The following is a 24,260-nucleotide window of genomic DNA, read 5'->3' as shown; positions in this document are numbered from 1 at the left end:
TTTGTTTTTATGCCAGTCGTATCATTTTATTTAATCGTATTTATATATATTTATTATAAATGTAGTATTTATTTATATAGATTTATTGTTTATTTATATATATATATAAAGGCAGGTCCGCAAAAATATTTCTGACGCGTAGCCGGTCCGTGGCGCAAGAAAGGTTGGGGACCACTAGTCTAAAAGAATCTGGCCGTAACTGGAATAGGGTTCTACGCGAATGCCCAACGGAAAAGTGATGTGCACAAAACCTGCATTTGGCTGTATCAAAATAAATGTCATGAAAAAGGTAAAAACACTACATGGAAGCGCAATGTGTTGTGCTGGGTTCTTTTACAAGTAAAGACTGCTGCTTTGAGTTCACAGGGAGCCATGCTCTTTATTCACTGTACATAGTCTGTCCTCTAGCGGTAAAAACGTGAACTGCAATGCTATGGCTGTCGCCACACAATGTAGGTTTTAAACTCGTGTTGTAGTTTCAGTGTCGGAGTTCAAACTAGGCTTGCAGTTTCCGAATGCCATTCGTGATGGGTGCTGTAAAAAGTTCTTGGCTTAAACGATTGAAGTGCACATAAGAAAAAAAAAAAAAAGCTTACGGTAACTGGTATTCCCAGGCGGTCTCCCATCCAAGTACTAACCAGGCCCGACCCTGCTTTGCCTCCGAGATCGGACGAGATCGGGCGCTCTCAGGGTAGTATGGCCGTAAGCCGTGAGGCCGCTCAGAATTTTTCATTTTATAGACACAATCGCCCCTGAAACCATGCCAAGCAGCGGCGGGACTTGATGGCTGTGGTAAAAGTTTCCTTTCACAATTGACGTGGGAAAAAAAAAAAAAAAAAAAGGCTTTCAGCACCTGGTATTCCCGGACGGTCTCCCTTCCCTTTTGTTTTTTTTTTTTTGTTTTTTTTACAACCAGGGCCGAAACAGGCTTTCTTCCAAGGCTTTTGGTGTTTTCTGGAAACATGGCTATCATGAAAAGTTATTGACAGCTTTTTATGCGGTAGCACGAATTTGCCGTTGCGACCTGCATTTTGCTGAATCAAAATAAATGCCTTGAAAAGTTTAAAAACACTTCATGGAAGTGTTGTGTTGGGTTCTTTTACAAGTCAAGCCTGCTGCTTTGAGTTCACAGGGAGCCATGCACACTGTACATAGTCTGCTCTCTAGCGGTAAAAAATTTAACTACAATGCTGTGGATGTCACCACATAATATAGCTTTCAAACTCGTGTTATAGTTTCAATGTCGGAGTTTAAATTAGGCTTGCTGTTTCCGGATGCCATTCGTGATGGGTGTTGTAAAAAATAGTTTCTTAAACGATTGAAGTGCACATTGTCAGGAAGGAGTTGAGCCAAGGCGACCAAATGCAGCTTGAACCAGGATTTATTGCAGGGAAAAGGAGTTGGAAGGGAGGCAGGTGGGGAACGAACGACACAGACGGGAGGAAGACTCACGGCCAGCAAAACAGACAGACTGACCGACATGAAGTCCCCTTGGACAAGATTAAAATTCTGACCGTGAGCCTTCAGACAGACCGAGGGAAAACCAGATGACACGAACAGGAACACTGGGCACGAACAGGAATGGACACAACAGTAGACACCGACAGGGAGAAACACACGGGCAGGGCTTAAATACACAGGGTAACAATAGGAAGCAGGTGACAGACATTATGGTAACGAAAGGGGTGTGGCCGAGCGAAGTGGCACGGGCGTGACAGTACCCCCCCCACAAGGGACGGCTCCCGACGTCCCAAAAAAGAAAAAGTCCAAGACCGTCCAACAAGAGCCGGGAGGAAATGGGGAGGTGGCCGCACGTCACACACCGCCGAAGGCCGACTGGGTGACGGCCGCTGGATCCACGCCGCCGGAACTGGTGGCGGCCGCAGCATCCGCGCCGTCGGGACTGGATCGGGGGGCGGCCGTGCGTCATGCGCCGTTGAAGCCGACTGGGTGACGGCCGCTGGATCCGCGCCGCCGGAACTGGTGGCGGCCGCAGCATCCGCGCCGTCGGGACTGGGTCGGGGGGCGGCCGTGCGTCTTGCGTCGCTTGAACTCATCTTCTTGGCGACCATGCAGCAGTTGCGGGAGCCGGCAAAGGTTGGTCCAAGCGCTGGTCGCTGTGATGGTCGGTGTCTTCTGTCAGGAATGAGTTGAGCCAGGGCGACCAAATGCAGCTTGAACCAGGATTTATTGCAGGGAAAAGGAGTTGGAAGGGAGGCAGGTGGGGAACGAACGACACAGACGGGAGGAAGACTCACGGCCAGCAAAACAGACAGACTGACCGGCATGAAGTCCCCTTGGACAAGATTAAAAATCTGACCGTGAGCCTTCAGACAGACCGAGGGAAAACCAGATGACACGAACAGGAACACTGGGCACGAACAGGAATGGACACAACAGTAGACACCGACCGGGAGAAACACACGGGCAGGGCTTAAATACACAGGGTAACAATAGGAAGCAGGTGACAGACATTATGGTAACGAAAGGGGTGTGGCCGAGCGAAGTGGCACGGGCGTGACACACATAAGAAAAAGAAAAAGCTTACAGCACCTGGTATTCCCAGGCGGTCTCCCATCCAAGTACTAACCAGGCCCGACCCTGCTTAGCTTCCGAGATCGGACGAGATCGGGCGTTCTCAGGGTAGTATGGCCGTAAGCCGTGAGGTGACCCAACATTTTGCATTTTATAGACACAATCGCCCCTGAAACTAGCGAGCGAGCCAACGAAGCCTTCAAAACTGCTTCGGCACATGGAGACCAAGCATCCTGCATTAAAAGACAAACCTTAACCACTTCGGGTTTCATTGTCTCCGATTACGCCTGGATGGGACCGGCTCGTTTCTGAGAAACAAGCTCGGTGCTCCCAATAATTCAACGTAATGGTGACTTTTATTTTTATGTGGTTTATATTTGTTTTTATGCCATTCGTATCATTTTATTTAATCGTATTTATATATATTTATTATAAATGTAGTATTTATTTATATAGATTTATTGTTTATTTATATATATATATAAAGGCAGGTCCGCAAAAATATTTCTGACGCGTAGCCGGTCCGTGGCGCAAGAAAGGTTGGGGACCACTAGTCTAAAAGAATCTGGCCGTAACTGGAATAGGGTTCTACGCGAATGCCCAACGGAAAAGTGATGTGCACAAAACCTGCATTTGGCTGTATCAAAATAAATGTCATGAAAAAGGTAAAAACACTACATGGAAGCGCAATGTGTTGTGCTGGGTTCTTTTACAAGTAAAGACTGCTGCTTTGAGTTCACAGGGAGCCATGCTCTTTATTCACTGTACATAGTCTGTCCTCTAGCGGTAAAAACGTGAACTGCAATGCTATGGCTGTCGCCACACAATGTAGGTTTTAAACTCGTGTTGTAGTTTCAGTGTCGGAGTTCAAACTAGGCTTGCAGTTTCCGAATGCCATTCGTGATGGGTGCTGTAAAAAGTTCTTGGCTTAAACGATTGAAGTGCACATAAGAAAAAAAAAAAAAGCTTACGGTAACTGGTATTCCCAGGCGGTCTCCCATCCAAGTACTAACCAGGCCCGACCCTGCTTAGCCTCCGAGATCGGACGAGATCGGGCGCTCTCAGGGTAGTATGGCCGTAAGCCGTGAGGCCGCTCAGAATTTTTCATTTTATAGACACAATCGCCCCTGAAACCATGCCAAGCAGCGGCGGGACTTGATGGCTGTGGTAAAAGTTTCCTTTCACAATTGACGTGGGAAAAAAAAAAAAAAAAAAAGGCTTTCAGCACCTGGTATTCCCGGACGGTCTCCCTTCCCTTTTGTTTTTTTTTTTTGTTTTTTTTACAACCAGGGCCGAAACAGGCTTTCTTCCAAGGCTTTTGGTGTTTTCTGGAAACATGGCTATCATGAAAAGTTATTGACAGCTTTTTATGCGGTAGCACGAATTTGCCGTTGCGACCTGCATTTTGCTGAATCAAAATAAATGCCTTGAAAAGTTTAAAAACACTTCATGGAAGTGTTGTGTTGGGTTCTTTTACAAGTCAAGCCTGCTGCTTTGAGTTCACAGGGAGCCATGCACACTGTACATAGTCTGCTCTCTAGCGGTAAAAAATTTAACTACAATGCTGTGGATGTCACCACATAATATAGCTTTCAAACTCGTGTTATAGTTTCAATGTCGGAGTTTAAATTAGGCTTGCTGTTTCCGGATGCCATTCGTGATGGGTGTTGTAAAAAATAGTTTCTTAAACGATTGAAGTGCACATAAGAAAAAGAAAAAGCTTACAGCACCTGGTATTCCCAGGCGGTCTCCCATCCAAGTACTAACCAGGCCCGACCCTGCTTAGCTTCCGAGATCGGACGAGATCGGGCGTTCTCAGGGTAGTATGGCCGTAAGCCGTGAGGTGACCCAACATTTTGCATTTTATAGACACAATCGCCCCTGAAACTAGCGAGCGAGCCAACGAAGCCTTCAAAACTGCTTCGGCACATGGAGACCAAGCATCCTGCATTAAAAGACAAACCTTAACCACTTCGGGTTTCATTGTCTCCGATTACGCCTGGATGGGACCGGCTCGTTTCTGAGAAACAAGCTCGGTGCTCCCAATAATTCAACGTAATGGTGACTTTTATTTTTATGTGGTTTATATTTGTTTTTATGCCAGTCGTATCATTTTATTTAATCGTATTTATATATATTTATTATAAATGTAGTATTTATTTATATAGATTTATTGTTTATTTATATATATAAAAGCAGGTCAGCAAAAATATTTCTGACGCGTAGCCGGTCCGTGGCGCAAGAAAGGTTGGGGACCACTAGTCTAAAAGAATCTGGCCGTAACTGGAATAGGGTTCTACGCGAATGCCCAACGGAAAAGTGATGTGCACAAAACCTGCATTTGGCTGTATCAAAATAAATGTCATGAAAAAGGTAAAAACACTACATGGAAGCGCAATGTGTTGTGCTGGGTTCTTTTACAAGTAAAGACTGCTGCTTTGAGTTCACAGGGAGCCATGCTCTTTATTCACTGTACATAGTCTGTCCTCTAGCGGTAAAAATGTGAACTGCAATGCTATGGCTGTCGCCACACAATGTAGGTTTTAAACTCGTGTTGTAGTTTCAGTGTCGGAGTTCAAACTAGGCTTGCAGTTTCCGAATGCCATTCGTGATGGGTGCTGTAAAAAGTTCTTGGAGTCCTTTTGATCTCCAGGGCCGTCCATTGGAATATAACGGGGTGCCATTACAAATACAAATTGACCAACTATTGCAGGATAAAAATAAAATTTCAACGTAGAGCAAGTTACACAGACATTGGCCGGACTAAACAAAAACAAGATAAGTTGTTTGAAGACTTTAGACACAGACCAGAAAGAGTGTTCAACTGATGTCCATGATCAACAACTCAAAAATGCTCTACATGCAAATTTGCGACCAGTATTATGTCGACAACAAATAAATTCGACAATTTTTTTCCCTATAAAACGGTGCCGTTTGGGTTTGAAGTACATAGTCGCTTCAAAGGAGGAAAAGCATGATTTAAGATACGCGATTGATCAATGGGAAGACACTCAATCCTGCCACTCTCATTCCCCTTCCTGGCGATGGCGAATTCCATGATTGTGTCGATGCTGCCCAACAAGTTGCTAAGGCTCGGCCTGATTTGGAAGATACGCCTCTGCCAGATGGTCATGTGTTTTTTGTTTATGGGTCTTCTAAGAAAAATGAATCTGGTGTGACCCTTACTGGGTATGCCATTGTTACTGCCGACATGGTTTTGGAGGCTGCTAAACTGCCGTCCAATATGTCTGCACAGGCCGCTGCGCTCATTGCTTTGACTGGGGCCTGCAAATTGTTTGTAAACAAATTCGTCACTATCTGGACTGATAGTCAGTATGCTTTTGCTGCAGTACACGTGTTTGCTCAGCAGTGGAGCAACCGTGGCATGATAACTTCTGCAGGGAAGCCCGTCAACCCATTCCACATTACTGACTCAACTTTTGGACGCTGTCCAGCTACCTTTAAAGGTAGCGGTTTGCAAGTGTGCTGCTCACACTGCGTGCTCTGATCCTGTTTCTTTCGGTAATGCTTTTGCTGACAAATCCGCGAAGGCCGCTGCAGAAGGCCTGCTCCATGTCCTCTCGTCTCTCACGGCTCATGATTCGATGTCACACATCCCCCCTGATGTGTTGCTTGACATGCAGTCTCAGAGCCCCTCCCAGGAACGGCTCTCTTGGGAAAAACGGGGTGCAACTAAAAACACTGTTGGTCTTTTTGTGTGACCTTTGGGCAAACTTGTCTTGCCTCATAACTTGTTCAAATGGGCTGCTGTTTCGAGTCATGGGGTCACCCATGTCTCGACGGGGGGTATGGTGAAACAAGTTGAAGCTATTTATACAACATACGGCTTTGCAGCTTTTTCAAAACAATTTTGCAGAGCGTGTTTGATCTGTGCTAAACATAACCCACAAGGGAATTTAAGACCTCAGAGAGGGAAATTCCCGACTCCATTGTATCCATTTCAGACAATACATATGGATTATATCCAATTACATAAATGTGAAGGGAAAGAATATTGTTTAGTCAAAATAGACGCATTTTCTAAATGGGTAGAAACATTTCCTACCAAACATGCTGATGTACTCACGGTGGCAAAGGCCTTATGCAAAGACATCATTCCAAGATACGGTATTCCAGAAAAAATTTACAGCGACAATGGTCCACATTTTGTAAATCAGATAGTGCATAACATTGGGAGAATGTTCCACATAAATCTAAAGAACCATTGTTCCTATCGTTCACAATCAGTTGTTGAGAGATCTAACGCGACTATAAAAAACAGATTAAAGAAATGTATGGAAGAAACCAAACGACCATGGACTCAGTGCTTAGACCTGGTCAAAATGTACATAAATATTACAAGTACAATAGGGCTAACTCCCTATGAAACAATGTTTGGAAGGCCTTACAGGCTTCCTCAGTTCAAGAACACATGGGAGATCCCCGAGGAAGCCACGTTAGCTGATTACATGAGAAAAATGTTGGAACGTCAAAAGAATCTAACCAATAACACTGATGATGAACCCATTTCTCCGCAGGAAGACCCCAAAGTGGTACCGGGAGACTGGGTCTTGATCAAGAGTATCAAGAGGAAGAATTGGCATTCACCCAAGTGGGAAGGTCCTTTTTTGGTACTACTCACGACACCTAATGCTTTGAAAATAGCCGAACGCAACACGTGGATTCATTTATCTCATTGTAAAAAGGTGATCTCTGCAGACCCAACCTAAAGTACGGAAGGTGAGCAAAGTCTGGTAATAGTGCCTGATCCTGGTGCCAAGATCCAGGGTTGACACGAAAGCTAGCAGAAGCCAATTTCCAAGACACCAACCCGAAGCTCAGGGTGTTGACTCTGAGGAGATCCAAAAACATGAGCATTAGAGAGTCATTTGGTGAGTGCTTTAATCAGGCTGTGGCCTGCGCTAAGTCTGCCATGTGTTTTTGGTTGCTTTTGCTGGTTTGTGTTACCATTGTGTTTTTTTCGGGGGTTATTTTATTTGGAGGGATAGAGTACCATGAGCCTCGAACATTCTTCTCTCAGGCGACTGCTAACGCTAATTCTAATCGATATGGCTCATGGGGAGAAATTGCTAGACATAAGCGCGACACTAAATCCCCTTTTGATCATGTTGTTTGTGTTCCAGGAGCCGTCCGTGTTCCAACCTGTGTACCATGGCTTTTGTCTTGGGCTTATAATAACTCATTAATGTTTACTGTGGCTCCTAATACATCTTCTTCTATTATTTTACCTTTGAAAAGTTTGAAAGGGTTTCGTAATGGTCGCCCCACTACTGGAGATAAATGGCTCGGGTATTGGTGGTATTTAACTGGCCACCCGGTTAACACCGGCTGGGGCACCCTTGTCACCACACAAATGCGAGGGTATTGGCCCTCTGGTTCCAGTGACGAGGCTGTGTTCTTTGCTAAACGAGTGACTTTGATAAATCGGGGCACAAGCCTCGTTTTGACTCTTACACTCCCTGATGGTCAAATTCGTCCTCCAAATGCCACCTTGTTTAACAATTCTTGTTGGGGTTTTCAACTGTGGGCTTGGTCCTCTGGAATCGATCCTCGCTTTCCTATTGCTATTTGCCTTAATAGAACAATGTCGGTCGCAGACCGTCCCGTTACAAATAAATACACCCTGTCAGCAGGAGCAAAAATCACAAGTACGCTCCTCACTGATGTAGACAGCTATTTTGTGGCCTCCACAGGGATAAGCGGTCATACCAACAACTGGCTTCTTATGGCTGAGCAGGCCGCCAAGATGGCTGGCACCAGTTGCATTGCATGCATGGGTCCAAGACCTCTTTTGAAAATCATACCTGCGAATATAGGTCCTAAGTGTGCTGTTACTTTAATGTTAAGCCTATCCATTTCACCCACTCATGATTGTTTTAAATGGGATAAGGTTTACCCTGTTGCCTCTATGACAAAATATAAACCCCTTTTTTCGTCCGATGTAGCTAAGGGTAATTTTACATGTATTAGATTACCTGGTACCGGTGAGAAGCTCGGCGCCCTACCTCCTCTATGGTGTGGGTCCATGACCAATGTCACTGCCCCTTTTTTGCCCATTGCTCGTAGTGATGTTTGGTTTTGGTGTAATAGTAACAAACTTTATGATAGGTTGCCTTTCGACAGCTCCGGAATTTGCGCTTTGGTAACCCTATTGCTACCTGTTCATTTGATACCGATGTCCTCTTATGATCTGACATCTTTTGCTAGGTCCGTGGTTCCCATATTCTGGCCGAGAACAAAACGAAACGCCGAATGGCGGGGCGCGGCTAATCCAACTTACATTGACGCCATTGGTGTTCCTAGAGGAGTACCGGATGAGTATAAGCTGGTGAATCAGATAGCAGCTGGTTTTGAATCCGCCCTGTGTTGGTGGTGTACTATTAACAAAAATGTTGACAGGATTAACTACGTCCATTACAACGTGCAGAGGCTTGGAAACTGGTCCGAGGCGGGTTTCAAGGCGGTCCACTCCCAACTGGCCGCTACTTCCCTCATGGCTTTCCAGAATCGAATGGCCCTTGACATGCTACTCTCAAAGGAGGGCGGTGTCTGCGCCATGTTCGGTGAGCAATGTTGCACGTTTATTCCGAATAATACTGCAGCCGGCGGAAGCCTGTCCCAGGCCCTTGAGGGCCTGCGGACCTTGAACGGGAAGATGAAGGAGCACAGTGGGGTGAACACAGAGGTTTGGACCGGTTGAACGTGTTCGGAAAGTACCGCACCCTGGTTTCCTCTGCCCTGGTCTCCATAGCCGTTTTCTCTGCCATTTTGATCTTGTGTGGATGTTGTTGCATCCCTTGTCTCCGATCCCTAATTAACAGACTAATTACAACTGCTATCTCTCCACCAGCTGAGACTTTCCCGTTGCTCCAAAGGGATGACCTTTCGATCGACGCGGGTTCCTTCTCTAGTGACGACCCGGTCGGCGACTCTATTGTGGTAAACCTGTCCGGTTTGTTTCTTGACCCTAGCTTTGCCGATTATGACTCAGTTTCCTCCTGAGTGTAAGTTAGTTCTTGCGAAATGTGATCCCTTGGCTGAAAATCTTTTTGAAGTGGCCATATGGTTGATGGGTTGTTCTCCGGGAACTTATGATAAGACAGGGGGGAATTGTTAGATAAATTGTATATATATGTTATCATGCGTTCCCTAATGAGTACATATTAATAAAGTTATTGCGCAGAATGCTTGCTGTTTCTTCTTGCAGACATCACCCAGTCCACAACAAGTCAAACGATGCTGTTTGGAGCTTCCTGACCTTCTACAATCCAAGAAAGTTGTTGATGTCTGCACATGTCATTTTGTCTATGCACTCTTTTCACATGACTACTTTGTTTCCCATAACATTTTATCCTTGCACACTTTTCGTTTCTCATGGGATCCTGTCTGCGACTTCTAGTTTCACATAGAATCTCGTTTCTTCTCTCATGAGACAAAGCCCACGCTTTCCCCCCCACCTATCAGGGGCTAGTCTCACATTGTAGGTAGGGCATTCCTGAATAAAAAGAGAGGAGTGTAAACAAGACCTTTAGTGTATTTTGGATTGCTGTAAGTCTGGATGCACTCCTCGCGAGAAAAGACTCAACATTCTGTCTCACTGGTTTTGTCTGCTGATCCTTTTGCTGAATCTGAACCTAACACATAGTCTGCTCTCTAGCGGTAAAAAATTGAACTACAATGCTGTGGATGTCACCACATAATATAGCTTTCAAACTCGTGTTATAGTTTCAATGTGGGAGTTTAAATGAGGCTTGCTGTTTCCGGATGACATTCGTGATGGGTGTTGTAAAAAATAGTTTCTTAAACGATTGAAGTGCACATAAGAAAAGGAAAAAGCTTACAGCACCTGGTATTCCCAGGCGGTCTCCCATCCAAGTACTAACCAGGCCCGACCCTGCTTAGCTTCCGAGATCGGACGAGATCGGGCGTTCTCAGGGTAGTATGGCCGTAAGCCGTGAGGTGACCCAACATTTTGCATTTTATAGACACAATCGCCCCTGAAACTAGCGAGCGAGCCAATGAAGCCTTCAAAACTGCTTCGGCACATGGAGACCAAGCATCCTGCATTAAAAGACAAACCTTAACCACTTCGGGTTTCATTGTCTCCGATTACGCCTGGATGGGACCGGCTCGTTTCTGAGAAACAAGCTCGGTGCTCCCAATAATTCAACGTAATGGTGACTTTTATTTTTATGTGGTTTATATTTGTTTTTATGCCAGTCGTATCATTTTATTTAATCGTATTTATATATATTTATTATAAATGTAGTATTTATTTATATAGATTTATTGTTTATTTATATATATATATAAAGGCAGGTCCGCAAAAATATTTCTGACGCGTAGCCGGTCCGTGGCGCAAGAAAGGTTGGGGACCACTAGTCTAAAAGAATCTGGCCGTAACTGGAATAGGGTTCTACGCGAATGCCCAACGGAAAAGTAAAGTGCACAAAACCTGCATTTGGCTGTATCAAAATAAATGTCATGAAAAAGGTAAAAACACTACATGGAAGCGCAATGTGTTGTGCTGGGTTCTTTTACAAGTAAAGACTGCTGCTTTGAGTTCACAGGGAGCCATGCTCTTTATTCACTGTACATAGTCTGTCCTCTAGCGGTAAAAACGTGAACTGCAATGCCATGGCTGTCGCCACACAATGTAGGTTTTAAACTCGTGTTGTAGTTTCAGTGTCGGAGTTCAAACTAGGCTTGCAGTTTCCGAATGCCATTCGTGATGGGTGCTGTAAAAAGTTCTTGGCTTAAACGATTGAAGTGCACATAAGAAAAAAAAAAAAAGCTTACAGTAACCGGTATTCCCAGGCGGTCTCCCATCCAAGTACTAACCAGGTCCGACCCTGCTTAGCCTCCGAGATCGGACGAGATCGGGCGCTCTCGGGGTAGTATGGTCGTAAGCCGTGAGATCTCTCAGAATTTTTCATTTTATAGACACAATCGACCCTGAAACCATGCCAAGCAGCGACGGGACTTGACAGTTTCCGAATGCCATTCGTGATGGGTGATGTAAAAAGTTCTTTGCTTAAACGATTGAAGTGCACATGGGGCATTATGTACCAAGGTACAAGAGTCAAGAATTCCAAAAAGTGATTTTTTTTTTAATTATTATTAACGCATTGGTTATCGATGAGGCGGCTCAGTGGCACACTGGGTAGCACGTCCACTTCACAGTTAGGAGGGTACGGGTTCGATTCCACCTCCGGCCCTCCCTGTGTGGAGTTTGCATGTTCTCCCCGGGCCCGCGTGGGTTTTCTCCGGGCACTCCGGTTTCCTCCCACATTCCAAAAACGTGGCCGATTGAAGACTCCAAATTGTCCCTAGGTGTGAGTTTGAGTGCGATTGGTTGTCTGTCTCTGTGTGCCCTGCGATTTGCTGGCAACCAGTTCAGGGTGTCCCCCGCCTACTGCCCGATGACGGCTGGGATAGGCTCCAGCACGCCCGCGACCCCCGTGGGGACTAAGCGGTTCAGAAAATGGATGGATGGTTATGGATGAGTGACATCAGATGACAAATTAAAGTTTACATTTCTTCATGGGTATATTTTACTGGAGTTTCTTCATAGCCCGAGAGCTATAAAAGTAAAATCAACTGAGTCTACACAAAATCAAATTGTGGTTATTTTAGTGTGATTATTATGCAAAGAGTAGGACTCGATAAGTTCTAGATAAATTCTTCCTACCCATATTGAACGCATAAACTGTGTTCAACTAAAACATCTCCCTATGATCTTTTTAAAAAAGGGCCATCACATTTCATTAAAATGGCATTCAAGGTTTTGACCAGCAGGTGGGATCAAGTCGACCTTTTTTTTTAACCACTTAGACTGAAGGCTTCGTCAGACGATCACTACTTACAGTATATATACAGTATATACATAAATGTCCACAATATACCTCACTTGAAACTATTAACGGTACAAGTACACACATTTAAGTTATTCTGACACATTGGGTACTCTGGCATTATATGTGACAGTTTGCCGGTTCCTCCTGAGACCGGCTGATTTGCGACAGTGGATAAAGATGTACAAAGGATGGATAAACACCAGCAGAGTGATCAGAGTGAGGGCAATGTCCACCTGCAACACATAAATAACACTAGAGTTCATGATTTGCCCATTTCACTAAAAGAAGTTGAGATTTTTGATTGAACTTCATTTTTGTACCTTTATTACATAGGGATTATGCTGTTAGAAATGCTAACTGCCTATAACTTAAAAAAATAAAATAAAAACTAAGTGGATATTAGCACGCAAAGAGCAAAATTTGTGAGCTCGAGGACACTTGTCAGGGTGGGTATTTTTGGCTAATGTTAGGATTTGATGGTCATGTGGTGGACCATCACCTCGCAACAAGATTCACTTGACAAGCTGACTGTTTGCTGTTCAACAGATAGTTACATCCATCTATTTTCTATGAAACAAGTCTAAATATTTGTTCTGCAAGTATCCGCTGTTTAAAGAAAGATAACCTGCTGGTTGTGATGTCACTGAAAACATTAAAAGTACTTAAAGGAGCAGTTACCTCAGGCAGGACAACAATTCCAGGGACACATGCAAAAATCCAGTATGATTATGTAAAAAGCAATATACAGTGGTACCTTAAGATACAAGTTCATTTTTTCTATGATGACGCATGTAACTCAAAACCTCACTCAAATATCTTTCGCTATTGAAATGAATGAATAGAAATACTATTAATGTAATCCAGAACCCCATGCAAAAAGTACCAAGAAATGTTTGTAAGTTGTCTTTCAAAAATGAAAACAGTCATAAAAACATATTGTGAGAAGTTACATCCATAGAATGTAAATAATTAGTTTGTGCATCAATTCTGTTTAATTCCTTGTGTCTCCTTCTGGTGTGTGCGCGGCTTGGCCGCAGTATGAAACAATGAAGTGCACACAAATGAAGTGTCAGTCAGCTACTGACTAAGGAATCTGCACTCAAATATTTTTGCAGACATTAAAGAGTACAGTCGACCCCTGCATATTACCGATTCGGAACCCACAGACTCACATATTGTATTTTTTGGGGGGGGGTACTAGAGTGTTTATCACCCCATTTTCCCCCAAAATATAAAACAAATGTTTGTCTTTTTTTTTCCCAAAAATTATAATTGTAGGTTTTGGAAGGGCAAAAATTTAAATTTTTGCTGTTTGTGGGCTTCCTGAAATTAAACTGAGTAAATTCAACAAAAACTTATTTTCAGTGCAAATACTTACATAAAAAGGATCTCCTCCAAGAGGTCCTTTGACGAGTGCAAAGCAGGGGTACTGAAGTAGTGAGAATACTGCCGACAAAGACATGACAAGGCCATAAAGCTTCCCAAAGTGACAAGCTGGAAAGCTGAGGAAAAAACAATGATCATTTATATGACCAATTTGACGCCTGAATAATCAGCATGAGAATTTGCCAGAAGATTTTTTTCCACTCACACAATGCTAATGAAGACTGCATTTCCCCCGTAGAGGAAGGAGCGGTTGATGACTTGCAAAACAAAGGTAAAGTACTGCAAAGGCAGTGAGGGAATGGAGGCACACAAAGAAAAAAGCAGGCACTGCAGGCCAGTCAGGAACAGAGAGGCAGAGGCAGAACGCAAGTCTGCTTCCTTCTCTGTTATGCCTACAAACAAACAAAAGTTGTTAGAGCTGCACACATTCTTACCCACACGATGGTCAGGAACCCTGCACTAAATTACATGTTTTTTTTACCTTGAATTGGCAGCTACTCTTTTTGTAACCTTGACATTGTGAAGACACTAGAATAAGATACTGTACTCTGGTTCAGAAACAGCGCACCATTTGCAATGTATTTTCAGATGAACTAAGCAACAAAACTGCACATGAAAGAAGACAGTAGATGTAATCTTCGGAATGCGACTAGATTTGACTTTAAAAAGTGATACAAAACCATTGAACTTTTCTTCGAAAGGAACTATTCAATTTTCCCTGCTACGCCTCGCTTGGTCCGGCCAGGCTGCCGTTGCTTTTCAGTCACAACAGGCAGCAATCAATTACAACGAGATCTACTGAACTGTGCAAGCCTCCATTGCACATTTGCAATACGCGGGGATTGGCTGTTAGATTTCACGAGTGGCGAGTCTCGGCCATTAACCCTTACCCGGCAAATATCAATCACTGTTAAATGATGTGGCAAAATTACAGCCCATGAAATGCATAGCATTCGCACAGATGAAAAATCAATTTACGGGTTTAAACCAGGGAGACGGCTGCTCGCTCTCAAACCATAAAAAGATAGTACATATAGTACACATATATTTTGTTTTACAATAATCATTAATTAATTTCATATGTACCAATGGATGAAATATTGAAGCTTGTAACAAAAAATACAAGATCCATTTGAATAGAGTTGCTTTAATTCACTTGGTCGCTGGCGGCTGGCCTGAGCCACGACTCTTGAGGCGGGGCCGCGACCTTTGAGCCGAGATACCGCAGAGGCTACAAAGCTGTGGCTGCAGAACGTCTTCATCTCGATCAAGACTACTCAAAGGTTCCATGGTACGCCTTGCCTTGTTTTTGGACATCTGGAGACCTCTCACTCATTTGAATAGTGCTCGCTCTCATTCAAGTGAATGAACTGGATCAGCGCTGCATGCCAAGAGGCTTTACCCTCACAATTTCATCCATTGGGGCAGTATGTATTAAATAAATGTGGTTAAGTATTGTTTTAAAACAATATGTGTACTGTATGAATTTTTATGGCTTGGCAGTGGCCAGCTGTCAGGAAATGGCCATGTCCTGGGAGTTCCTGGCTACATCGCTTAAAGGAACATCTGACAGCCAGTCAGCCTGCATTCTAGAATTTGGTTGGAAGAGGTTCTATGGGATGGTTCCGTTACACAGCCCCAAAAAAGTGTAATGGAGAAATAAAAAGGAAGGTTTCATCCTCGATTTACCAGGACCAAGAGGCTTTCCCTTGTGTCTGTCCAGTATGAGTCCATTCCAGGGTGCACACAACACGCCAAACAGCTGCGTCATGGCAAAGGCGTTGGTGTACTGACTCACTGAGGGAGTTAGAATGCACACAAAGTCAGCCAAATACAGTTCTGTGTGTCCTGTTAGTGTGTGTAACTAGCAGATTTACCCAGGTTGGCGTCATTTTTGGCCAGGTGGGTGAGCATAGAATTGAGCGTGCCGATGAAGAGGTAATGTCTCAGCTGCATGATGGACAACCATACCAGGTGGCACATGAAGAACCAAGACAGCACGCAACTCCTGAAACTTGGCACTAAATCTGCGGTACAGTCGTAATGATCAAACAGTGTTCTGAATTAAACAGACTATTTTATAATCGATCGATTATGTAACCCTTTTCTAAATCACTTGTACTCTGGATTTTGAAACTGATGTCAGAATGGTTTTATAATAACAGTGTGGCTGTGATAAAATAGAGCTCCTGGTGTCAATTTATTGATATCTTTACGGTTGTAGTTAACACTCAAAAATGATGCTTTTCCAAGAGGTTAACAACCTCTTACCTTTTCCAGACCTACTGAGTTCTGTCTCGTCCTCAGATGTGTTCATCCTGCAACTTGACTCGGTTGAAACTGGCAGGGCTTCATCCCTCATTTTCTCCTCCACGTTGTAGGAGTTGCCTTTTCCACATTTCAATCTGCAAGATCATGTAACGTCTAAACCACAGGTGTCAAACTCAAGGCCCGGGGGCCAGATATGGCCCGCCACATCATTTTATGTGGCCCACAAAGACAAATTGTGCATCAAGTTTGTGTCATTACTAGAATTGCAAATTGTCTTTACTTTCTATAATATCTTTTTTTTTTCTTTTTTATATTTTATATACTAATCTGATTTGAAAACGAGTTATTTGTCAGTTTGTTTTGTAGCTTTTACTTTATATAATATGAGGTGCTCATACATTTATTTGGGTTGACAGTCATAATGGCCCTCCGAAAGAAGCTATGACTACAATGCGGCCCACGAAAAAAATGAGTTTGACACCTCTGATATAGCGCACAGGCGAGGCGAAAATCACATTCTTACCCATAGGTGTAGCCCTGTGGCACGGGGTAGGGGATATGAGTCTTGGGCATCAGAGTGATTGTCCGCACGACGTGCAAAATGGAGCACAAGGACAGAAAGAGGAAGGAGGAGCGCAATGAGATGCCTTGTTCATGTAGGACCTGCACAGTGGACAAGAACTAATGGTTGAACACAGAACAGTGACTTTTTGTTGTAGTCAACCACTCAACCATCTCAACCACTTTGCTAAAATGAGCTAATGTTATATATATTTCTATATTAAAAATTATTTGATTTTTTTTTGGATACTAATTTCTTGAGCGGGTGAGTTTTGTTGGTTTTAAGCTAATACCTTCCAAGCTATTTGTAGTGAAGCAATATATATTGTATGCAATTCACTTTTTTTATATCCGTATTTATTGAGACTCACCTGTATATACATGCATATATATATACACAAGTCAGAAAAGAAACATTCCTGACTCAAAAATATATACATATATATATATATATATATATATATATATATATATATATATATATATATATATATATATATATATATATATATATATATATATATATATATATATATATATTTATTCACGTATTCAGGTGTGTGTGAATCGGTTTACCTTCATGACAAGAAACACCGCCGATGAAGAGTCATAGGCACCATTGTAGAGGGTGATGATGGTGGAGCGATGAGCTGCAAACAGGTTGCCCACCTTTTATGATGCACAAAGACACAATCGTAGAATATTTACTGACACTTTGTATCATATATTTCATTACAAACATCTGTGTCAGCCAGAATTTATTTGGATTCGGGAGATTTGGAGTTGATTCATGACTAAAAACCATCACATCACAACAATAGAACAAAACATTACTGTGCCAAGTAAATCATCTGGATCGGGTAATGAATTTATACCAGGCATGGGCGATTATTAATATGTGTATATCATGACAGACTCATTTTGCTTTGACCGAACAATCAAGAGGACGGATGTCTTTGAGTAAACAGTGATTAGGGAAGGGAATGGCGTGCTTGTGTTCAGTTACATCTGCCAACTTAACCGCGACTGATTGAAGGCAAGGCCCTGGGCAGAATGAGTTAATAGAATTTCATTGAACAAATATTTGAAGTCACATATTTGATATTATAATTTAGGTTGCACAAGCCAACACCACCCATCATGTAAATGACTTTAGGACTAATGTAATACAGTATACAAGTCGTAATCCAATTACTGTACTGCTTCTTACCTGCATGTTTGTCATAAGGAGCAGAATCCCCCCAACAGCCATGCAGGACAAAGCGGGATAAAGCAGGATTGAAAGTGCTGAAATAAAAAGGTGTTCAACTGAAATATGGGCGAGGATTTATACATATACTTTTAGTTTTGGATTACGATGTCAATTCAAGTCACATGTAAGTTGATCTCCACTCCGCTCCAAAAGTATAGGGCCAACATATTAGAAAAGATGGAACAAAATGGAATAAAACCTCAAATTTAGTGGCAATTATTTCATATAATCAAAGCTAACCTGTGACCCATTGACATGAATAAACCTCTTATATTATGATGCTTTTCCAGGCTTTCAATGCAGCATAATCTTTACATTGTTGTTTGTAAGGTTATTCAATAAAAATGCACACTGTTGCAGTTAACTCTGAGATTGACTTGGGCAGTCCGGAAAATTTAACTTCTTTCCCCTGATAAACTTATTTTTTGTTTCGGTGGTATTTTTGTCAGGCAAAGTGTATGTCACAAAACTTTGACAATTAACCTTTCAAGGCGTCACAGAATTTGGCTCATGAGGTTTCAGGGAAAAAGTACTGTACCGTAATTTCCGGACTATAAGTCGCGTTTTTTTTTCATAGTTTGGGTGGGGGGGCGACTTATACTCAGGAGCGACTTATATATGTTTTTTTTTTCACAAATTTTTACTTGATCATTAAGACATCACTTACAAGTATAGTTGACCACTTCCCATGTTATTTTTAGTATAGTTGATCACTTCACATGCTTTTATTTCTTTATCTTGAACATATTCAAAACATAAAAAATAGAGAAAACATCAAATAAAGCAATTAACACTTTAAAGCACCATATCCAAGTCCACTGTCTGCTGTATGTACACTTGCTCCATTTTTGCTCCTCTTATATTTATTATTATTATTTATTATTATTTGTTTATTTATCATTTATTCAATACTCTTATTTATTCATTGTTAGTGCCTTCTTGTTTTTTTTGTGTTGCTTGTATGCATATGTGTACTATCTCACCGAGGGATAGTGGAAATGTAATTTCAATCTCTTTGTGTGTCTTAGTATATAAAAAAATCTATTGACGATAAAGCAGACTTTGACTTTGATAAAACAACCAAAAAAAAAATTATATTTTCAGACGAAACTGGATGAGGGCGCTCTAAATTTTACCGTTGGCCGTGACTCATCAACTGGGTGGGCTTAAGAAAAATGGCACCAAAAAGAAACTCATATTTTGCAGGTTACAAACTTCAAGTTGTAAAATATGCAGCTGAAAACAGTAATCGAGCAGCAGAAAGAAAGTTTGGAGAACCGTGATGTACCAATGGATTACTATTTCAAGCGACGTCAGTAGCGCGGCGCGCCGGTTGTTTACATACAAACGTGCCCACACAAGGACTACCGGCATCATTAGCGGTGATCATTTCTAAGTGACACGGAGGACAAAGAGTTTGAAGGAATTAAGGATTTGGAGTGACATAGAAGGTTTGAAAAACTATTATGGCTTTTACGCACGCCCGGTCTCTACTGAGTCGGGGGCCGACGCTCGGCCGAGTGGCTGTCCGCGAACGGTGCGCGGGGCTCGGACATGGCCATCACGCACGCCCGGTCTGTCTGGAAGTCCACGCCGCCACACGCTTGGAAGTTTGTTTTGTTTAATAAAGAGCCGTTTACCAAACCTACGTCTATCCTTGTACTTTGTTAACGCTACAATATAGTTATATAGTAGATCTGTGGAATAAAGACGAGGCTGACGTCAGGGCGCACGCGCGGCGATGTTGACAAAGGACGAGGAATTTGATCGATGGATTTAATGGAATTAAAGTGCACGGATGGTTTGATAATATTATTGGCTTGTATTATAGTTATTTAAAATATAGTTTATCCATCGTTATATGAGCCTGTGGAATATTTTGAAGCGCAAGCGCCCTCAGCCGTGCGCACCCATTGTTGACAAAGAACGATCGATGGCTTTAATGAATTGGAGTGACACCGATGGTTTTATAAACATGTTATTCATGTAATAGTTGTCCTTAATCACTCTATATGTTACGTCAGGCCCGTTCTCAGCTCTTTGTTTGTGTTTGTCACGTTAGCATACCTATCGTTTAGCCTGTTGTTGGTATTTAATGAATTGGAGTGACACCGATGGTTTTATAAACATGTTATTCATGTAATAGTTGTCCTTAATCACTCTATATGTTACGTCAGGCCCGTTCTCAGCTCTTTGTTTGAGTTTGTCACGTTAGCATACCTATCGTTTAGCCTGTTGTTGCTATTTAATGAATTGGAGTGACACTGATGGTTTTATAAACATGTTATTCATGTAATAGTTGTCCTTAATCACTCTATATGTTACGTCAGGCCCGTTCTCAGCTCTTTGTTTGTGTTTGTCACGTTAGCATACCTATCGTTTAGCCTGTTGTTGCTATCGTTTAGCCTGTTGTTGCTCGTTCATGACTGTTTTTGGTGTGGGATTTTGTCGAATAAATTGCCCCCAAAATGCGACTTATACTCCGGAGCGACTTATATATGTTTTTTTTCACTTTTTGGGGCATTTTATGGCTGGTGCGACTTATACTCCGGAGCGACTTATAGTCCGGAAAATACGGTAGTTTCCTTCGAGAATTTGTCTCATATTCATCCTTTGATGTCAAATCCAAAAGTTTCTCGTCGACGGCAAAAGGAATCACCCACACGATTACAATACTTTTGGGGGAGAATATTGACAGTATTGTTCATACTTGTGTGTGTTTGTTTGCACCTACTTGAATTAGCAAAGGTCACAAGAAGGGTTCCAGTCGTGTATAGAGATCTGGAGATGAATGAAAAAACATATCATCGGCCACATAGCAACTACCCAAGTCATTTTTCAATGTTTTAGGAAAACAGCAAAATTACATCCAGCTCACCCACAACCCCAATGAGGATGATAAGTAGTCCATACAAAATTGATGGTATGCAGTGAAACGTTCACTGTGTCACTTGGATAGGTTTCTGCATAATTCATTGATTGTCTGTTTAAGGTATTACATTTAGGTTGTCATGTTTATCCCGACAATTTGAAGCGATACAAATATCACGTACAAAAGGATCACTGATTTCATTTGCTTCGGCACTTCAGCGCTGTAGAAACACCTTGCCTCATTAATTTGTTTGTGGGTTTATTTTTTGTTTTAGGTAAGGCAGAGAGGCTCATTCTGTGAAATGTAAGGGCAACTTGGTCTTAATAGAATACGATACCTGTATAGGGTAAAGAGGAAAAACTCACATTGCCAGCAGCCTGGTTATCATTGTGCCAAAGTGATCAAAAATGAATCCAGAAAATAGATTCATAAAGTTGTTGAGGAAAGATGCAATGGTGAAAACCAGAGCAAACCTCTCATCCTGACTACTGCAGTCTGCAAAGATGAAACAGGGAACAAAAGCACATATTAGGTTTCACTAGAAAGTAATGGCAAATGAAACCGCGATAAACGAACCGCGATGTAGCGAGGGATTACTGTATTTCCCTAGTCGTTTTTGAGGTATTTTAATTCACCTTGTGATCAGTGCATGCAAAAAAACTTCTAGCAAAGCATTCTTACAACATATATAGGGTATTTCCAAGAGTAGCAGGTGAAGGACATGCATTTTATGTTGGGCTTGTAAGAATCCTCTGTCTTGCCAAGTTCGAGATCCAACTTCAGGAAGACGAGTGATTAAAATCCTGACTCAGATATTCTTGTGAAACTTCAACGCATCAATAGTTGGAACACAACATATGCCATGCAGGCTCAATACCTGCCCCAACGTGCACAGAGATCTTTGCTGTCTTAAAGTGGCAAAATTATGTGTGTGCAGTGCCCATGCTGTTTGAAGTGCCACAGTGCAGTCGGGAATTACTTTTTTTTTTGGGGGGGGTGTGGCATGACATGTTTGTACAAAGCTTAACGAGGACATGGAGCTAGACAGATTAGCAAACAAGGAGAGACATTAAGTATTACACATTTCAATGCTTCTTACAGAAAACATGGGAGCCACAAACCACTTTTGACATCTAAAATCCACCTACGCAATATCAGAAGACTCCATCCCCTCCTCCCACCCCAACCAACTACTAAACTGGTCCACAATCTTGTGGCCTCCCATACTGACACTCTCTGTTTTGGCCTCCATCACAAGTACCGACATGAACTCCAACTGCTTTGCAACCGCTGCACGTCTCATTACTCAAAGCCCATCTTAACAACCACATTACCCCCAGTCCCCAGGATATGTGACAATCTATTTGTCAATATATTTTATATCTTCTCAACCCCATAGCAGTAAACACTTGCATTAAAGGGAAATATTTGTGTCCTCAAAGATGTGATTGACGGGAATCATATTGTGCATTTTGTTTTCCACAGCGGCGAACAGTTCCCATGTGGCCTGGCTCAGACATTTATCCATCAAAGTACACAAAAGACAAAGAATTTGGTTTTGGAAGGCAATTCTTTTTCATGCAAATGCTAAATATGTTTGTGTAGCTATGATAATTGAGCATAGCTTGGGCATGTGTAGAAGCGAGGGGCTACTGTGGTTTGCCAATTCAGCGAATTAGTCCCAATATTTAATGACTTTTTAAAAATATAAACTATTATATCACTGCTGTTGGACAGTTGGGGAGACTCTGAGACTCCATCCTGAGCCTGAGATATTTCTCCCTTCATGTCCAGATTGCATGCAAAATGCCCACCGGCTTCTTAAACAATATATTTATTGTGTCTCTTACCTTTAATAGCAGTTGTGACATCGCTGGCACTGACACACAGCTGACTGAAGTACCCATCCTTCTTCAACACAAACACCAAGGAGGCATACCCAAACACAACACCAGCAAAGCAGAGACACTCAAGCACTCCAGTCAGGAAGGTCAGTCTGTAGAGCAGCCTCATACCCATCTTGTGACTGTGCATGCTTCACTTTTCTTTGCTTCCAAAAGTTCCAATGATCAGTCAAGGTTGAGTTTTTTTTCCCTTAAAGGGTGCCTTCTTGAATTTTATTTCCCCCCCCCCACACACACTGTATTGTTGCCAAACTGATTTGGAATCCTCACACAACCCCAAATTTCTACAACACAGAAAGGAGACAAAAAGACTTGCATTAGTACCCAATCACCACAAACAGTATTTTCCATTTCTTTAGATGTGCAGTCTTTTTAAAAGGAAATTTAAACAAAAATCAAATTACTCGTTTTTCTTTTTTTCTAATAAATCTTACATAAATCAAACATCTGCCAAAAACTGCTAGACCACTAGCCGGTCACTACAACGCTGTACAGTGATATAATTAAAATTATATTGCCGCTATTATGCAGATTTACTGTCGCAGACGTGCAGTGTTAATCCGGATTAGGCTCCATTGCATTAATCTACATTGACACAACTGTAGTGTCGTCGTCACACATGACAGTATGTCCTGTAATACCGGTTTTCACGCATCACTTTAACAGACTGTAGCAGAATTTAGCGAGAATATTAGACGTTAACGTGAATCATAATTACCTTACAGTGTCCGGGAGTAGCGAGCATTGTATTATGTAGCTCAGGGACGCGACCCGCGTCTTGGAGCCGCAACTGCGCTCAATCGAGTGCATCAAGGGGGCGGGAATAAACATGACCAAGAGCCGTTTTACGTGTGTGACGTATGAGTATTTTGATAAACGATCTCTGCCAAGTGGCTGTGTTCCTATATCAAAAGCGTAACAATGTAATAACGCACTGAACACAATGTAACAATATATTTTTGATCATATACGATTGATATTTTAATGTTTGCCTTTTGTTTGTCAACCACACTGACAAGATTTTGACCACATGCACGGTTTAAATTTAGGGTGACCTGACGTTCTCTTTTCCCCGGACATGTCCTACTTTTCAGCCCTAACAAAATGTCCGGGGGGATTTTCAAAATTGTCCGGGATTTTGTTTGACTGCTTCAAATCAAACATAATACATGTACAGTACGTTGTTTATAGTATTGCCACTCCATTCCATTTCACTCAATTCCAGGTTCTTCTGTATCGTTCACAAATAAATCGCACCCTTCTCCTCAAATCGAGTCACTTTGCTACTTAGTGTACCACTATAAAACCAAAAATGTCAGTGTACACATATGTTTTTGTTAGTGTACATATGTTTTTGTTATTGTATATATGTTATGTTGTGTTATTCGGGCCAATAAATGCAATTGCTATACACACACCATATCATTGGTGTCATAACATATGACACCAATTACAACCGCCCCCTCCCTCCCCCAAAAAATAAATAAATAAAAGCTCCCCCTCAACCCCTTCCAAAAAAAAAAAAAAAAGGTGTCCTCTTTTTCAGAAACCCAAATCTGGTCACCCTAGTTTAATTATCCATCCATTCATCCATTTTCTAT

General features: G+C 42.2%; 1 protein-coding gene, 5 non-coding genes and 1 pseudogene across 6 annotated transcripts; all 7 read right to left on the bottom strand.

Annotated features, from left to right (window-relative positions):
- Positions 1-589: 589 nt before the first annotated feature.
- On the bottom strand, positions 590-708 carry LOC125969721 (5S ribosomal RNA). The gene has a single exon (XR_007481715.1). It is a non-coding gene; the product is annotated as a 5S ribosomal RNA (ribosomal RNA).
- A 1,833-nt stretch (positions 709-2,541) lies between these two features.
- On the bottom strand, positions 2,542-2,660 carry LOC125969702 (5S ribosomal RNA). The gene has a single exon (XR_007481697.1). It is a non-coding gene; the product is annotated as a 5S ribosomal RNA (ribosomal RNA).
- An 839-nt stretch (positions 2,661-3,499) lies between these two features.
- On the bottom strand, positions 3,500-3,618 carry LOC125969711 (5S ribosomal RNA). Its single transcript, XR_007481705.1, has one exon. It is a non-coding gene; the product is annotated as a 5S ribosomal RNA (ribosomal RNA).
- Positions 3,619-4,253: 635 nt separating this feature from the next.
- Positions 4,254-4,372, bottom strand: LOC125969691 (5S ribosomal RNA). Its single transcript, XR_007481686.1, has one exon. It is a non-coding gene; the product is annotated as a 5S ribosomal RNA (ribosomal RNA).
- Positions 4,373-10,390: 6,018 nt separating this feature from the next.
- LOC125969656 (5S ribosomal RNA) lies at positions 10,391-10,509 on the bottom strand. Its single transcript, XR_007481668.1, has one exon. It is a non-coding gene; the product is annotated as a 5S ribosomal RNA (ribosomal RNA).
- Positions 10,510-11,348: 839 nt separating this feature from the next.
- LOC125969663 (5S ribosomal RNA) lies at positions 11,349-11,467 on the bottom strand (annotated as a pseudogene).
- Positions 11,468-12,086: 619 nt separating this feature from the next.
- On the bottom strand, positions 12,087-23,524 carry slc43a3a (solute carrier family 43 member 3a). The gene is made up of 13 exons (XM_049720551.2): positions 23,378-23,524; positions 22,606-22,943; positions 21,121-21,250; positions 20,618-20,664; positions 17,842-17,918; positions 17,208-17,300; positions 16,594-16,733; positions 16,071-16,204; positions 15,677-15,826; positions 15,489-15,596; positions 14,005-14,191; positions 13,792-13,915; positions 12,087-12,646 (listed from the first exon to the last, which is right to left on the bottom strand). The coding sequence occupies exons 2-13, from the start codon at positions 22,787-22,789 to the stop codon at positions 12,503-12,505; spliced, it is 1,518 nt and encodes a 505-aa protein (XP_049576508.1). The 5' UTR covers positions 22,790-22,943; positions 23,378-23,524; the 3' UTR covers positions 12,087-12,502.
- Positions 23,525-24,260: the final 736 nt, after the last annotated feature.

Source organism: Syngnathus scovelli, chromosome 5 (assembly GCF_024217435.2).
Source record: "Syngnathus scovelli strain Florida chromosome 5, RoL_Ssco_1.2, whole genome shotgun sequence".
NCBI lineage: Eukaryota > Metazoa > Chordata > Actinopteri > Syngnathiformes > Syngnathidae > Syngnathus > Syngnathus scovelli.
Note: the sequence above shows the minus strand (reverse complement) of the source record. Positions and strands in the feature narration are given on the sequence as shown.

Coding starts and splice junctions, on each gene's coding strand:
- slc43a3a (XM_049720551.2), bottom strand. CDS start 22,789: ATGCACAGTCACAAGATGGGTATGAGGCTGCTCTACAGACTGACCTTC. Junction 16,734..17,207: donor CGGTGTTTCTTGTCATGAAG/GTAAACCGATTC, acceptor TCCACTGTGCAG/GTCCTACATGAACAAGGCAT. Junction 13,916..14,004: donor GCAGTCTTCATTAGCATTGT/GTGAGTGGAAAA, acceptor TTTTTTCCTCAG/CTTTCCAGCTTGTCACTTTG.